Source organism: Manis javanica, chromosome 2 (genome assembly GCF_040802235.1).
Source record: "Manis javanica isolate MJ-LG chromosome 2, MJ_LKY, whole genome shotgun sequence".
Taxonomy (NCBI): Eukaryota; Metazoa; Chordata; class Mammalia; order Pholidota; family Manidae; genus Manis; species Manis javanica.
Window position 1 is genome coordinate 83,715,075 of NC_133157.1, and position 17,683 is coordinate 83,732,757.

Consider the following 17,683-nt stretch of genomic DNA (forward strand, 5'->3'; position numbering starts at 1 on the left):
ATACATAAAAATAAAAATAAACATGGAACAAAGGCTTAAAAACAAAAAAAAATGGATTAAATATGAACTAATGATTTATATTTTTTCTTGTTCCAGTGAAAATCAGATATTGGAGCATTAAAATATAGCTAGAGGATTTAAATTTAATTCTAGCTCTTTGAAAAGCTTAATTGTATTTTAATTTTAAAATAATAAATTGAAAATGTTAAAAAAAAGACCTTGTGCACATTAATGATACCAAAACAAACAAACAAGTAAACAAACAAATAAATAAATAATAGACCTTGTGTGGGGACCAGTGCTAACTGGATTTATTGTTGTAATCATTTTGCAGTATTTAAAATTTAGAATCATTATTTTGTACACCTGAAACTAATATAATGTCAATTATACTTCAATAAAAAATAAAAATAAAAAATTTTAAATACTGACAAAAAAAATCTCTCTGATCTCCTGGACAGTTGAGTTCTTATCATGGCTTGAATCTGCCATTCAGTAATTCAACACGGAGTAATTCTCCCACCCAGAGAGACATCCACACTTGTGGCTTTTTGTTGGCAGGTCAGAGAACAGCAGGTCTTTGTTTTGATTTGCCTGTTTTCCTACGATTTCTGTGATTTGCTATAAATCAGACACATTTCCATGGTAGGGTCTATTCAATATAGATGCATTTGGATCAGAAGATTTTCATTTGATAATGTAACTATTTTTGGTTTTATGTTATAAAGTTACACTAAAATCTTCCAGGACCTATCTTTCTAGAAATGGACATATTTCTGAGCAGTCCTTATTCTGGGGTGTGGGAACTTGCTAGGGGATTCTTGGATGGACTTCAAATCATCTGTGAAGCCCTGAGAACGTACATAATCAGTATGGTGATGTGCATTTTTTTCTGAGAAGTGGGTCAGTTAAGTTTCATTAGCTTGTCAAAGGGGTCTGTAGTAAAATCAGTGAATTTGCAGCTAAAAGTCAGATTGAGCCATTACCAAGTGGGGGATACACATGGATGACTCATGGTTTTGGACAGACATGAGGCCAGAGGAAGTGAGGCTACTGTAAGGTGCTAACAACATCCACAGACTTCTCCTAAACTTCCACCACAGCCTCAAATTCACTGGTGGGGAATTTACTGCATTTGCTTTTGCTGCCCACTCACAGACAGACATGCCAAGGACCAGCAGAAGCCAGAAGCAGGTGTAAGAAGGGGAACTCCACTGGCTGTCTTCCTGATGAGTACAGGCTGTGGACAAAGATAATTACCTTGCCCTTAGGATTTTTCTGGTTGGTTGGGTACAGGAAGATCTCTCCGCAGACCAGTGTGTCATGCAGATCAGCCACCATGGAGCCCGCATACCTGGCCCCACAGGAAGCACTGGCATCCTAGAGGGTGAGAGGGGGAGATGAGGGCAGTGAATTTGGCAAGTATCATCAGCTCCAGGTCGGGGACTCAAATCCAGCTGCTGCAGCCTCTGCATTCTAGCTCCTCTATCGTCCACCCACAGCTTAGGATAAAACAGCATTACGTGGTTGAAAGCTTCATCCATTAAGAGCTCTCAACTCTCGCACAATGATTGAGCTCATTCAATGTATGACTCCTTAAAGGAAGCGACGGTACCCTGTAGCAACCTTAAGAGAGCAGCTAACAACACAAAAAAAGGGAAATATACACTGTAAGGGAGCAAAAATGCCACCCCAAAATATGCCATTTTGACATATTATTTATTTTGAAGTAAAGCCACTTGACAAACAGCTGATGAAATAGACCCTCTGACCCTTTTGTATTCCCTGAAGGCAGAGACTAATCTCCCATGTGAAAGGCGCCCTCCCTGGGCCAGGAGAGGGAGAGATGTCCTTATCATTTGAGAGAGAAAAATTAAAGCCCGGAGACTATAGAAACAAACCTGTTACTTTCTCACTAACTTTATAAATAAACTCGTTACTTTCTCACTAATTTCCTAGCCTAGTGCAAAACTGTTGTTTTGTCAATTCTTCAGAATATATTGTTTCTTTGTCTAAAAGACATAAAAGCCACCTACTTTGGTTTTCTTTGAGTCTCATATTTTATGTGGAACTCCCATTCATATGAAATTTTTAACAAATAATGTATTTTTACATGAGTTACCAACACTTAAAAGTTAGGCAATTTCTCATATGCAACTAAATAAAACGACCAGATGGTGCTGGGATGTGCGGGCAGAGAAATGGCCATCAGTGAGAGAAGATGCTCTCCAGGTAGGTTGTCAGGGGCCTGCCATCCCTGTACTCATGGGGCTGGCTTCACCTCAACACTGAACACGGAATCCTGGCTTCACCTGATACTCCCTTACACACCAATCCTGGTTTAGGACACTTTCATAGGAAAGAAAGTTGGTGAGTAAAAGCTTCTAAGGAAAGGAGAAGCACAAGTAGGATTTAGGCTTGACTTAGACCAGAAAGAGAAATTCACTCAACAAAAGACACTGAATGACATAAAAGAAAGGCAATAAAGTTGGACACTGCAGGTGATTACAAGCACTGAATATTGGAATGGAAAATATATATACTTGCCTACATGAAACATGAGTAGTACAGTGCACAAATCTTGTATAAACTCAATTAAATAAATAATTTTTTAGCATCTTATTTATGCCTAGCAGCAGGTTAGGCCCAGAGGACGCTGAAATTGGGAAAACAGTCAAAATTGGCCTAAGGAAGTCACAAAATAAAAGGGGACACTAGCATATGTAAATGCAGAAAAATAAGTGAATTTGTAATTTATAATAAAAAGACAAATACCTAATAAAAAGTGGCAGAGGACTTAACTTACACCATGTACAAAACATTAATTCTGAATGGACTGAAGACCTAACCATAATAGCTAAAGGTATACATTTCTTAGGAAACATTAAAGAAAAAATTCATCAAGTTTTTGGACCTGGCAATGGCTTCTTTGATATGATACCAAAAATACAGCCAACAAAAAAAGAATGGATAAATTGACTCCATCAAAATTAAAAACTTTTATTCATAGATGAACACTATGAGCAGAAAAAGCAACACACAGAATAGTGGGAAATATTTTCAAATCAGATTATCTGAGAAGGGATTAATATCCAGAATATAAAGAATAGTTACAACTCAACAACAAAACCCCAAACAACCAAATTATGAAATGAAGAAAGGATTTAAATACAGATTTCTCCAATGAAGTTATATAGATGGGCAATAACACATGCAAATATATTCAACATTATTAGCTCTCAGGGAATTGCAATCAAAACCGCAATGAGATACCACTTTACACTTGTCAGTATGGGTATTGTAAAAAGATAAATAGTAAGTGTTGATAAGGATGTAGGGAAACTGGAACCCTCATAAACTGCTGGTAGGACTGAAAAATGATGCAACTGCTATGGTAAACAGTCTGGCAGTTCCTCAAACAGCTAAATAAAGAGCTACTATGTGATCCAGGTTACCACTCCTATGTACACATCCAAGAGAAACATATTTCTACACAAAAACTTGGACACAGATGTCCCTAGCAGCAGCCAAAAAGTGGAAACCACCAAGATGTGCATCAAATGATGAAGTGGATCAATAAAATATGGGATATCCATACAATAGCATGATATTTAGTAATAAAATTGAATGAAATACACATTAGAACATGAATGAATCTTAAAAGACATTATGCTGGAGAACGGATACAGTCACAAAAGACCAAATATTTGATTTCTTTTACATAAAACTTCCAGAAGAGGCATATTTATAGAGACTAGAAGTAGAGATTAAAGGTGTCAAGGCCTGAGGCATATAGGGGAGATTGAGGTGTGATGGCTAAGGGATATGAGGTTTCTCTTTGAGGTAATCAAAGTGCTTTAAAATTAATAATGGTCCTCGCGCAGGCTGCTCGGCGGCAAACGACCCGGGCGCGGGCCCCGCCGCCGTCACCGCGCTCCCGGACCGGGGTGAGGCGCCCCTAACGCGCCGCCCGGGCCCCGCCGCACGTCCGGAGCTCCGTCTAGACGGAGGGGACGCGGGGCCACCCAGGACGCCGCTGCAAGGGCGCGGGCGCGGCCGACCTACCTTCCAGGGCGGTGTCCATCTTGTCTGGGGGACGCGGCGGTGACGGAGCCGCGAGGCTCCGGAGGCTGAGGCCGGTGTCTTCCGGAGGGGGCGGAGCCGGGCGGAAGGGGAAGGAGTGAGGCGGAAGCGAAGCAGGGCCGGACAGGTGCGTGAGCTCAGCTGCAGGACAGGAAGGAGACGGGGAGGGAAGAGAGGGTGGCTGACGGAGCACGCGAGGGGGAGGAGCGGCAGCGCGGAGCTGGAGCCTGAGCGGGCGGGAGCGGAAGGGGCGGGAGCGCCTGGTGCCGTCACTTCTGCCGGCGGGGACGCGGGTCTTGGGCTGCTGTCGGTCCCCGGCCCTGCGTGCGGAACCTCAGCGGCCAGCGGCCTGCCGCCTGAGCAGGTGCTGTCCCTGCGGCAGCTCCGAGCCGGGTGAGCAGCGTGAGCGAGCGCCTGCCCGAAGCGGAGAGCGCAGGCCGGCCCTGCTCCGGGTGCCCAAGAATCGCTGAGCGCTGGGAAAGTACGAGTTCTGCGCCCCGCGCGACGGTGCTGGTGCCGAGCGTCTGGAGCGGGCCCAGGAATGTGCCTTTTGTTCGTCCTCCGGGTAGTTCTGAGGCACATTTTGAGGAAGTACTGAAACATCACTGAAATGTAGGAAGACAAACACTAACCACCAAAATCCCTCCAGCTGGACGCAGTTGGAAGCACTGCGTCAATAGGGGAAACCGTTCAGTTGCGGACAGGGGTTGATAACGTGAGTTAAGGACGCCTACCTGGCTGGAGAACTGTTTCCGCCCACGAAAGGCCGAGCTCTGCCTCCATCACCACTCTACCTTTCCCCTCTTGTCATAACCCTTCTCTAATTGGAGAACTATTTAGAAACGTCAGATGAGAAAAGACCTCACCTTAAAATTGCCTGAGTAGAAGCAAAGATGTCTCTAACCCCAAAGAATATTTTAGACAATACCCAGATGGCTTACAAAAATAGATGCAAGAATGCCAGCAATCTCTTCCAATCTGTGTGAATGAAGGAATTAGGAACCTCCTCCCTCAAGCCTCATCAATCAAAGTGGGGCTTATAAAAATAATGAAATGGAGTCCTCCAGAGAGAGCAGCCCTTGAAGAGTAATGTCACTGATTTAACAGTCACTTGGGTTGCCCAGGGCAGGAAAGCAAATTCTTGACACAATCCTGGAGACCCACTGATTTCAAGGACTGACCTAAAGAACTAAGCATATTTAAAACTTAACTTAAAAATGTTTTTACACTGTCTCCTAAGAAGCTGAATTTGAAGGAGGGTCATTCCCAGACCACAACCCAGACATGAGCTCACCCCTCTCCCCCATGAGCTTACACCCGTTGTAAGGCCTGTGTTGAGCACCTATATCACCCAGCTTAGACTAGAGCACAGTTCAGGACCATCAGACCCAGTCTAAAATGTTGTATAGCATAAGGGGGAAGGATGCTGAGAGACAGACTGAGATTATGCCGAATGAAGTACTAGTAGTGTTTTGGGGCAGGTGTGTGAAACTCAGGGCAGCAAAACTGGGTTATGAGTAGAGGATATGTGTGTGTGTGTGTGTATGTGTGTGCACATGTGTGGTGTGAGAGGAGAGCTCCAGCCTTCTGCCTTCAGTTGTCTTCCTTAGTGATGCTCAAAAGAAAGCTACTTCTAGAATTGAGATTGCCCCATTCTTTCTCAGTCAGCCTTTGGAGGTTAAATGTAAGAATAATAAGCCAACATTTGTTGAGTCACTGCTATGTACACTGATCATCGTAACAGCTCTTTGAGATACATAAGGCAGTCACACTTCACTAGGTTGCCATTGACCAGAAGCCAACTAAGCTGGTGAGCAAGAAGGAGGACGTACTCCTGATACAAAGTGTGACAAGGGTAGTGGTCCACCAGGCCTCAGGGACTACTAGAAACAGAGGCCCTCTCTCTGTGTCCAACCCTAAACTCTGCTGCTCTCAGCACATTAGCTTCAAGCTGTCAGACCAGCTTCCTCCACATGGCTGGAGAGAAGGCCACAGATACCTCTCAAGGTCACATCTTCAGCCTCACTATCAGACTGAGGGTGATGATCTCTAGTCCCAAGTTAAAAATTCTTGGGGAAGGACAGCTAATTGGTCTAGCTAGATACCCATGCCTGAACCAAATGTTTGTGCCAAGGAGCCAGGTTCTATAAGAACATGGACACTGCTATTGAAACACATTATTCAACTGGAGAGAGAACATTTCCCACAAGAACAGAGAAGACAGAACAATAGTGGCTTCTTATATTAGAATTTTCATTATTTTCAAATGAGAAAACCAATATTATGTAGGGATATTTTCATTTGCCATGCTTTTATCCAAGGAAACCAATGTTTAAGTTGGCACCAAATTTCAATCTGGAAAAAATGTTATTTTGATTAAAAGAGACACTTAAAAGTACAGCAACAACATGGTTGCAGCCTCATTTATGTGTGTGTATGTGTGTATGTGTGTCTACTCTGCCATGAGGATACTATAGTCTAGTAATGCTAGGTTTCCATATGACAATAAAATAAGCAAGAGAGGATGTATAGGGAGACAGTATAATATTTTGAACACTAACCATAACAATAACAAATTAACAACAACAATAATTAACCAAACTGACTATTATGTCCCATAAACATCAATCACAATCCTGTGAAGTAAATAGTATACCCATTTTACAGGTGAGGAATCTGACACCCACAGCTGATAAATAACTAGCTCTTGGCCATACACATAGAAGAAGAGCCAGAATTAAAACACAGGTCTGTCTGATTCCAGGTCTCCAAGTTTTAAACTTCATCAGTTTGCCATTGGCAGTCACCTTCTTAACACTGTCATTAAACTCTCAACTATTTACCACATAAATGAGCCCATTTATATAGAAACCCATGACTTTGCCACAGTTGCACAGAATTGCTGCTGAATAAGCATAACTAAATATGAAAATTATTAACATTAAGTTATTGAAGGCAATTGATGGCATGATCTTAATATTACTCTTCCCCTCCTTTCCTATTTTCTCTTCCCTTTTCATCTTCCCTACTCATCCCATCTTCCTTTCCCTCCCATCTTTCTTTCCTGTTTCTCTTACCTTCCTGAGTGAGACACAATGGCAAGTGGACAAGAACACGGGGGCTGAAAGGAGAGGCATGCAGGTGGCAGACTGAGAAGACTGATGGACAGTTGTTGGACAGTTGATTACATTGAGCAAATAAGTAAAAATATTGAGAATAATGATGGCCAGATTTCCCACTGTTGGAGAAAATACAAGCATGGAAAGGGGTAAGGCTAGAAAGAACACTGAGATGTTGGATTAGAATAGCAGATATAAAAAAATTAATAATGGTGATGGATGAAAAAATTCTGTGACTGTAATAAAAGCCACTGGGTTGTGCACTTTTAATAGGTGAATTCTATGGTATAAAAATTACATCTCAATAAAGCCATTATAAAATAAATGAATCAATGTATTTGGTTGTGGCAGGTGCCTCAGTGAAGGCAGTTCCCAAGTATAATGGGAAAACACGGGAAGAAGTGTGACTCTCACCTGTGAGGACAGGGAAGGTTTCATAGCACAGGTGATGCTTAAATCAGAGGTTCACCAGACACACACAGGCATGAGAAAAACCCTTTCTGGAAGAAAAGAAAACACAGAGACCTGGAACATGACAAAAGTGGGAATGTTCACAAGCATTTAGTATGGCTGAAAGGGAAAAGCAGGGGATGAAAGGCCAGGTTATAGGGCACCTGGCTAAGTGAGATTAAGGAGTTTGGCTATTATCTTACAACATATTCAATCTAGAAAGATCTCTCTGGCACCAGTATAGGGAATGGATTGGAGACAATTGGATATTCACTGTTTTCTGCATTGCCCACGACACTTGGCATCAGCATCAATAAAATGCATTTATTTTTTGTAAGCATTTGTCTGGACCTTCCATTAGTTTGTGACATCATTGTACAAAGAGACTGTCTTGATGTAGGAATTCCTGGCCCAGCTTGGTGAAGGCATACAGCAGGTGCTGGGAAAATACTGCATTGTATTTGCATGAGGTTTCTAGGAGGCACTACTTAAGTTGTTACCTTAAGAATTACATGGAAGGGAGGCTTAAAGATGGCAGCATGAGAGGTGAGACAGAAATCTCCTCCCAAAACCACATATAATATGAAAATATAGCAAATACACTAATCCTGAAAGAGCAACAGGAAAGAAGGCTGCAGCAGACTGCCCACAACTGGGGAAAACAGCAGGCCTCAAGGAAAAAGGTAAAGTACCAAAGCCATGATCTGGAGGGACCCAAGCCCTTCCCCCATCCCAGCTCACTGGAGGGAAGAAGAGAAGTGAAGCAGGGAGAGGTGGGAGGCCTAAGACTGCTGAACACCCAGCCCTGGAGATCTGCTCTGGGAGCATGAACCTACATTAAATGGTGCTCTGGAGATTAGTGGGGTTGGAAAGCTAAGACAGGCAGAATACTTTGACAGACTGAGATTCCAGCTGCTTGTGGAAAACATGTATCCACAACCAGCTGCTCTGGGTCAAAATAAAGGCAGGCAGTTAGAGAGACTCCCTAAGAGTGAGTAGGCTGCTAAAGGGGCAAGGATTGCACAGAGTTTGCTGCTCAGGGGATAGAACAAGTAGACAAAATTGTCTGGGTGCACTCTGCCCAGAAGGTTGGGAACTTTCAGGAGCTTCAGGTGCTTTATCTCCCTGGCTGGCTACACAGCTATGAGGCCCCCCACAGTGATACGCATCCTGCCATGTAGCCGGCACCAGCTCACAAACTGGCTGACCCCACCATTGTGTCAGGCCAGCCAGAGGGCAACCCTACCTACAGCAGCTACAAGTGCAATGCATAGAGCTGTCTGCTCAGCCCACTGGCCCTGGCAGTGGAGGAAGGCACTGCAGTTGGGAAGCAGGAAAGAGCTCTTTCCTCCTGACAGGCACCAGCATCACTTGCCTCAGACCTCCTGCCATCACTCTGGATGCTGAGAAACTCCAGAGTCTAGAGCTTCTTGGCACTAGAGGGTGCCACCTACAAATATGAAATGTCAAAGGAACCTGGTTGACACCAAAATCCCACAAACACCAGAAAGAGGACAAAGTGAAACTGAACTTACCAATCTTCCTGAAAGAAATTTCCAAACAAAAATCATAAACATGCTCATGGAGCTACAGAAAAATATTCAAGAACTCCGGGAGGAATTAAAAAAAGAGATACAAAGTTGAAGAATACAGTATCTGAAATGAAACATACAATGGAGGGATTTAAAAGCAGATTAGATGTAGTAGAGGAGACAGTAAATAGCATAGAAATTAGAGAAGAGGAATACAAAGAAGCTGAGGCATATAGAGAAAAAAAGATTTCTAGGAATGAATAAATATTGAGAGAACTGCGTGTCCAATCCAAACTAACAATACTCGCATTATACAGGTACCAGAAGAAGAAGAAGAGAGAGAAAAAGGGATAGAAAGTGTCTTTGAGGAGGTAATTGCTGAAAACTTCCCCAATCTGGGGAAGGAAATAGTCTCTCAGGCCATGAAGGTGCACAGATCTCCCAACACAAGGGATCCAAGGAAGACAACACCAAGACATTTAGTAATTAAAATGGCAAAGATCAAGGATAAGAATAGACTTTAAAAGCAGATGGAGACAGAAATAAGATCACATACAAGGGAAAGCCCAGTAGGCTATCATCAGACTTCTCAGCAGAAACCTTACAGGCCGGAAGGGAGTGGCATGATGTATTTAATGCAATGAAGCAGAAGGGCCTTGAACCAAGATTACTTTATCTGGTAAGATTATCATTTAAATTTGAAGGCAGGATTAAACAATTTCCAGATAAACAAAAGCTGAGAGAATTTATCTCCCACAAACGGTCTCTACAGTGTATTTTGGAGGGACTGCTATAGATGGAAGTGTTCCTAAGGTTTAATAGCTGTCACCAGAGGTAATAAAACCACAGTAAATAAAGTAGAACAGCTAATTACTAAGCAAATGCAAAACTAAATTAACTATCCCCAAAGTCAATCAAGGGATAGACAAAGAGTACAGAATATGATACCTAATATATAAAGAATGGAGGAGGAAGAAAAAGGAGGAGAAAAAAACAAGAACCTTTAGATTGTGTTTGTAATAGCATATCAAGTGAGTTAAGTTAGATTCTTAGATGGTAAGGAAGTTAACCTTGAACCTTTGGTAACCACAAATCTAAAGCCTGCAATGGCAATAAGTATGCACCTATTGATAATCACCCTAAATGTAAATGGACTGAATGCACCAATCAAAAGACATAGAGTCACTGAATGGATAAAAAAACAAGACCCATCTATATGCTGCCTACAAGGGACTCACTTCAAACCCAAAGACATACACAGACTAAAAGTGAAGGGATGGAAAAAGATAATTCATGCAACTAATAGGGAGAAAAAAGCAGTAGTTGCCGTGCTTGTATCAGACAAAATAGACTTCAAAACAAAGAAAGTCACAAGAGACAAAGAAGGGCATTACATAATGATAAAAGGGTCAATCCAACAAGAAGATATAACCATTATATACATCTATGCACCCAACACAGGGGCACCTACATATGTGAAACAAATACTAACAGAATTAAAAGGGAAAATAGAATGCAATGCATTCATTCTAGGAGACTTCAACACTCCACTCACTCTGAAGGACAGATCAACCAGACAGAAAATAAGTAAGGAGAGAGAGGCACTGAACAACACATTAGAACAGGTGACTTTTGAAAATACCATAAGGATGGGTACTGGGTGTCAGTGGAGCCAACAGGGTACTGCAGGGTTGGAACTTCTCTGACCTCTGGAGACTGGGGAGGCACCGGAAGTTGAATGCATTACCAAAGGCCTGTGACTTAATCAGTCATGTCTGTGTAATGAAGCCTCAACAAAACCCCAAAGGGATGGTTTCAGAGGGCTTCCAGGTTGGTGATCATGTGGAGATTTGGGAGAGCAGCATGCCTGGAGATGATATGGAAGTCCCATGACTTTCCTCCAGCTTTTCCTATTCGTCTGTTCCATCTGGCTATTCTTGAGTTATATCCTTCTATATAAATCAGGTGATCAGGTATGTAATATGTTTCCCTGAGTTCTTTGAACTTCTTTAGCAAGTTAATGGAACCCATAGAAGGGTTTCTGGCCACCTCTGATTTATATCTAGTCAATCAGAAGAACTGTTAAAAACCTGGGCTTTCCAATCTTGAGAAAGAAGAGCAAAGTGGAGGCTATCATGCTCCCTGACTTCAAGCTATACTACAAAGGTATAGGAATCAGAACAGTATGGCACTGGCACAATTAGTAACACATAGATCAATGGAATAGAGTAGAGAGCCCAGAGAAAAATCCACATATATATGTTCAAGTAATACATGACAAAGGAGACAGGAATATAAAATGAAAAAAAGACATTCTTTTCAATAAATTTTGTTGGGAAAACTGGACAGCTTCATGCAAGAGAATGAAACTGGATTAGTTCCCAACACCACATCAAAGTAACTTGAAATGGATTAAAGACCTAAATATAAGGCATGAAACCATAAAAACACTTAGAAGAAAACATAGGCAGAAAGCTCTTGAACCAAAGCAAGCATAATTTTTTACTGGATATATCTCCCTAGGTAATAGAAACAAAAGCAAAAATAAACAAGTGGGTCTACATCAAACTAAAAAACTTATGTACAGCAAAGGAAACTATGAACAAACAAAAAGGCTATGTATAGTATAGGACACTATATTCATTAATGATATACTCCATAAGGGTTAACATCCAAAATTAACATAAAGAACTCATATGAGTCAACACCAAAATAAATAAGAAAATAACCCAATTAGAAAATGCACAGAGGACTTGAATAGACATTTTTCCAAAATGACATACAGAGGGCCAACAGGTACATGAGAAGATGCTCTGTACCATTAATCATAGGGAGATGCAAAGCCAAACCCCAATTATCAGTCACCTCACACCAATCAGAATGGCCGCTATCCAAAGACAAGAAATAACAAGTGTTAGTGAGGATGTGAAGAAAAGGGAACCCTCCTACACTGTTGGTAGGAAGACAAATTGATGTAACCACTATGGGATTACATATGGAGGTTCCTCACAAAATGAAAAAATTGAAATACCATACGACCCAGTAATTCCATTTCTAGGAATTTAATCAAAGAAAACAAAATCTATGATTTGAAAAGATATATGCAACCCTGTGTTTATTCCACATTGTTTTCAATAGCCAAGACACGGAAGTAACTAAAATGTCTGTCAATAGATGAATGGATAAAGAAGTCATACATATATACAATGGAATATTACTCAGCAACAAAAAAAGAATGAAATTGTGGTATCTGCAACAGCATGGATCAACTTATAGGTTATTATGCTCAGTGAAATAAGCCAAGAAAAGAAAGACAAATGCATTATGATTTCACTTATATATGGAATCTAAAAACGAAACAAAACAAAATGAACAAAATAACAGTAGACTCACTGACATTGAGAAGTGACAGGTGGTTACCATAAGGGAGGCGTTGACATGAGTTGGTGAAATAGGTGAAGGGTGTAAAGAGGCACAAAATCTCAAAGATAACATACATTAGTCACAGGGATGAAGGTATAGCAAAAAGATTATAGTCAATAGTTCTATAACATCTTTCTATGTTGACAGAAGTAACTACACCAGTTGTGTTGAACACGTAATAATGTAGATTAACTGCCAAATAACTATATTATATAATTGAAGCCAATATAATATTGTGTATCAACTAAACTTCAATAAAAATATCAAAAAAAACCCTTAACAGAACAAAAAACAACCTGGGCTTTTGACTGGCATCTGGATTTGGGGGTGGAAGGTGCACTTTTGTAGGAATGACCCATTGCTGTGGGATCTGATGCTAAGGTAGGTAGTATCAGAATTGACTGAATTCTTAAATACCCCACTGTATCTGAGAATTGCTTGGTGCTGTGTCAGACCTTTTACATGGCCTTCTTTCTAACATTAGAGTGTGTCTTCTTTGCTTTTGCCAACCCCTTTCAAATGTCAGTGCTCCTCCTGGCTCCTCCCTTCTCTTAAGTGTATCTAACCAGCTCAAAATGTACTTTCTTAATCACCACCCTCTAAAGCAGGGACTCCCAGCTTCTGTGTGACACACAATTTAATAGGGTCTGGGATAAATTCCTCATGCATCCTGTCCAATTCAGAATATGCTTCAGAAATCTGGATTTGGAGCTAAAATATTCAATTTTCTGTCAGTTTGGGAGATGTGGTTGGGGGGACCATCTTTCTTCTGCTATTGGCTAGAGAGTCAGAGAAAGCTTAGTCCACAGAGAGAGAGGAAGAGAGATGTGGCCATGTGATGGTAAGGAGAGAGGCTGGGGAAACGGCTCTCAGGGCCTGATGCTTTCTGGGCTCTCCGAGGCTGGCCTGGTTTCCTGACCCATCCCTGCCATTTATCCAGAAGTCCTAACTAATACAGGTTTTCTCATTCCACACAGTCCCTGGCAATCTTGAGTTTCAAGCCTTATACAGGTGCAGTCATGCATCTCCATCTCCCCTGAGAGCCCAGCCGTGGAGCCGCCTGCCCACCAGACATCCCTGCTCAGGTTTCCCACAGATGCCTCAGGCTCAATGTGCCTAAGATGTAATTTATCTGCTCCATCTCACCCCCAAGATCCTCGCTCTTCTCCTGTGGGTCCCTGGCTCATCAAATGGCATCATTAATTCCCAGTAGAATGCTTGGAGTCATCCTCCCCTAACCCCTGAACTCCCTCCTCACCCTTACCTTTATCCTCCACTCAAAGCAAATGCCAGTAAGTCCTAACACCCACTCTTCACAGGTCCATCTGCCCCATCCTCACCACCACCCCTTGGTCCCAGTGACCATCAACTCCTGTCTTGTCCCCACTCCATCCATGCCCGGCTCAGATCCATGTAACCTCTCTGCTTACAACACTCTACTGACCTCGCACTGCCCTGATGTCCAACGTTCTTAATTCATTTTACCATGTCTTCCACAATCTGACCCCCAACCACAGACCCTCCAGTGAGGCAACACTGAGCTTCTCTTCTCTTCTTGAACGTTCCACTCTGCATCTGAGCTCCAGGCCTCTGCCTATGCCCTTCTTTCCAGCCAGAATGGCCCTCTCCTTTCTCTTCATGACCTGTGCCTGTGGAACTCAGTTAGCCCTCAAGTATCAGACAAAACATTTGTATCAGAACAGAGGCCATCTGACCTCATGATTTTGTTTTCCAGGTATTCGGTGTTTCTCTAAAGCTCCTGAAACACCTTCATTAGAGTGTTAAATGCTGACTTCCTAAATAGACCATAAGCATCATGGTGGACATATGCTGACTGCCTTGTTCATGTCTGTTTTCCTACCACCTAGTACAATCTGGCCCACGCTTGTTGCATTCTATTGATCTACATACATACATACAAATGCAATTTTATATTATGCACATATATACATGCATACATATGTTTTCATGAACATGCTGGATAGTCTATTGCACCCCCAAATTTAGTCAAACTCTGTTGTTGAAAGTTTAGGTTCCTCCTTAATTTTTACACTTTTTTATTTAAAAATAATTATTGATTCACAGGAGGTTGCACAGATAGTACAGATTGATCCTATGTACATTTTACCCAATTTCCCCTAATAGTCATATTTCAAGTATTATACTATACTATAATATCAAAACCAGGAAATTGACATTGGTATTGTGTGCTTTATACCATTTTTTTGCAAGTGTAGATCACATACACACCACCACATAAAGATTTTCCATCACCACAAATCTAGTTGATTTTTGTTGTTAATTTTGTATCCTGTGACCTTGCTGAACTCATTCTAGGAAGTTGGTTTGTATTTTGTTTTTTTGTTGATTCTTTGGGAATTTCCACATAGACCACCATGTTGTCTGCAAAGAGGGAAAGTTATTACTTTCTTTCCAATCTGTTTACCTTTTATTTCTTTTTCGTATCTTACTGCCCTGGCTACATCTCCCAGCCCTTGAATAACAGATTGGACATTTTTGCCTTGTTCTTGATTTTAAAGGAAGCGTATTCAGTTTTCACCACTAAATTTGAGGTTAGTTGTTGACTTTTTGTCAGTGTTCTATATTAAGTTGAGGTTAGTTCCTTCTCCATATCTTAAGAATTGCTTTTTATCATAAATGAATGAATTTTGTCAAGTGATATTTTTTCATCCATCAATATGATTGTATGATTTTTCTTCCTTAGCCTGGTGATGTGGTGGATTACATTGACTTTTCAATATTGAGCCAGTTTTCCATCACTGGAATAAACTCACTTAGTCATGATGTATAATTTGAATTATGGATTGCTAAATTTTATTTGCTAATATTTTGTTGAAGTCCTTGCATCTATTCAGTAGACATATTGGTTTGCAGTTTTCCTTTTTTGAACTGTTTTTATCTGCTTAGGGTATCAGAATAATGCTAGCTTCCTAAAATGAATTGACAAGTGTTACTTCCCCTTCTCTTTTCTGGAGGAGATTGAGTAATCTTCAGATATTTGCAATAATTCTTCAGTGAAACCATTTGAGCCTGGAGATTTCTTTTTTTTTCCCAGTGACCATTATTTTATTATTATTATTATTTATTTATTTATTTTTTTATTAAGGTATGATTGATATACACTCTTACGAAGGTTTCACATGAAAAAACAATGTGGTTACTACATTTACCCATATTATCAAGTCCCCACCCATACCCCAATGCAGTCACTGTCCATCAGTGCAGCAAGTTGCCAGGGATCCCCTATGTGCCTTCTCTGTGATACACTGTTCTCCCCATGATCCCCCACACCATGTGCTCTAAACATAATACCCCCCCAGTCCCCTTTTCCCTCCCTTGCCACCAGGCCTCCCACACCCCTCCCCTTTGGTAACCACTAGTTCATTCTTGGAGTCTCTGAGTCTGCTGCCATTTTGTTCCTTCAGTTTTGCTTCATTGTTATACTCCACAAATGAGGGAAATCATTTGGCATTTGTCTTTCTCCGCCTGGCTTATTCTGGAGATTTCTTTTTGAATTTTTTTTTTTTTGGTAGTTATAGGGCTTTTCAAATTAGCTATTTTATAGTGGGTTAGTAATAATAAGTGTGTTTTGGGGGGAATTGGCCCATTTCATCCAAGTTATCCAATCTATGTCTGTAGAGTTGTTAATGGCATTCCCTTATCCATTTGATGTTTCCAATTTTTTTAAATATCAAAACAACTCTGAAATGAACAATTTAGTGAATAAATATGTTTCTCTATTTTCTCAGGAGAAATTCCAAATAAGAGATTACTGGGTGTAAATCCAGGGAGAGGAAATCCCAGGGCAAAATACCTAGCTGAAACCAAAATCAAAGGGAGAGAAATAAAGTTTAAAACTTGTTTATTGCTTACAAAAAAGCCATCCAGTGTCTCTCTCTCTCTCTTTCCTGCTCCAGCAGAAGCAAGTGAGTCCTTCCCCCAAACTCTCAGGCTCAGATAAGCCCTTGGTTGCCCAGGTAATTACCCAGTGATATGGAGATGAACTACTCTCCACCTCTTGGAAATGCCTGTTGATATGGCGATGCACTAAAACCAGGTGAGAGATTCTGGAAATATTGCAATTTTACCCACACTCAGTATAAGACTTTTGATACATATTTAAAAGTTGCCTCCCAGAAGGTACATTAATTTATACATTTGCCATCAGGTATAGAGCATTCATTTTAATTCAGTATTATAAACATAATAGTATTTTATTTGAAACATAGCCAAATTCATAGGCATAAAAATTGACATGTGTTTAAATTTTTTTCTAGAATAAATAATGTGAACTTTTTATTTATTAACCATTTTTATTTCTTACTTTGTAATTGTCTGTGTCATGTCTTTGCTATTTTTTTCTACTAGGGTATTTATCTTCTTGCTGGTATTAATAGCTCTTTATAGTGCAAAAGATATTAATTCCTTGTATGTTCCTTGTATGTAATATTACAAATATTTTCTTTGATTGTCATCTGCCCTTTAATTTTATTTTCAGTATCATCCCTTTTTTTCTCAGTGTAGATTTTTGGTTATTCATTGTAGTCCTTAATATTTTCTTCTCTTGTCTTTATGTTTACATAGAATTTCTCCATCAAGACATCAAACAAGTATTTTCTACATATTTTTTCTGTTTTCAACCCCTACCTCACCATGAAACTTTTGAACCCATCCGTCGTTTATTTTGGTGCATGGAAAACGAAGGCTCAACTTTTGTTTTTATTCCAATATGGTCTGGAACTTCAAAAATCCATCTTACATTAGTAACCTCCATGACCATGATCCTTTCCTCAGAAAATCTGAGTAGTTTGCCAATGATTTAGTGTTCTCTTTCTCAGGTGCTTTTGTTTTTGTTTTGTTTTTTGTCTTTCGCTACACCAGTGAAATATCCGAATCTGTCATACATAAAAGAGGTAGTAGTTTGATTGGTAGCAGGATCAAGGAGTGGAGCCCAGGAGCCCTAAGCAACCCTACCTCCACCCTGGCTTAGCTGCCATCACACCCCAGGAGGAGCCACAGCTGCCCCTGCTGCCCCAAGTCACTGTCACTACAAAA

At 40.8% G+C, this 17,683-nt stretch overlaps 1 protein-coding gene across 6 annotated transcripts in view; it reads right to left on the reverse strand.

The window, feature by feature from the left end:
* The window catches only part of LOC108404830 (uncharacterized), a 99,824-nt gene extending 93,391 nt beyond the window's left edge, over positions 1-6,433 (reverse strand). For 2 of the 6 annotated variants that reach the window (XM_036991258.2, XM_036991259.2), the window contains exons 1-2: positions 4,066-6,426; positions 1,261-1,380 (exon numbers count right to left, since the gene is read on the reverse strand). In XM_036991258.2, the coding sequence (XP_036847153.1) occupies positions 1,261-1,380; positions 4,066-4,686 (741 nt within the window). In that variant the 5' untranslated portion in view covers positions 4,687-6,426. Of the gene's footprint in view, positions 1-1,260; positions 1,381-4,065 lie in introns of all 6 variants that reach the window. The other 4 variants (XM_036991257.2, XM_017672620.3, XM_073228762.1 and 1 more) reach the window with 4 other exon arrangements.
* Positions 6,434-17,683: the final 11,250 nt, after the last annotated feature.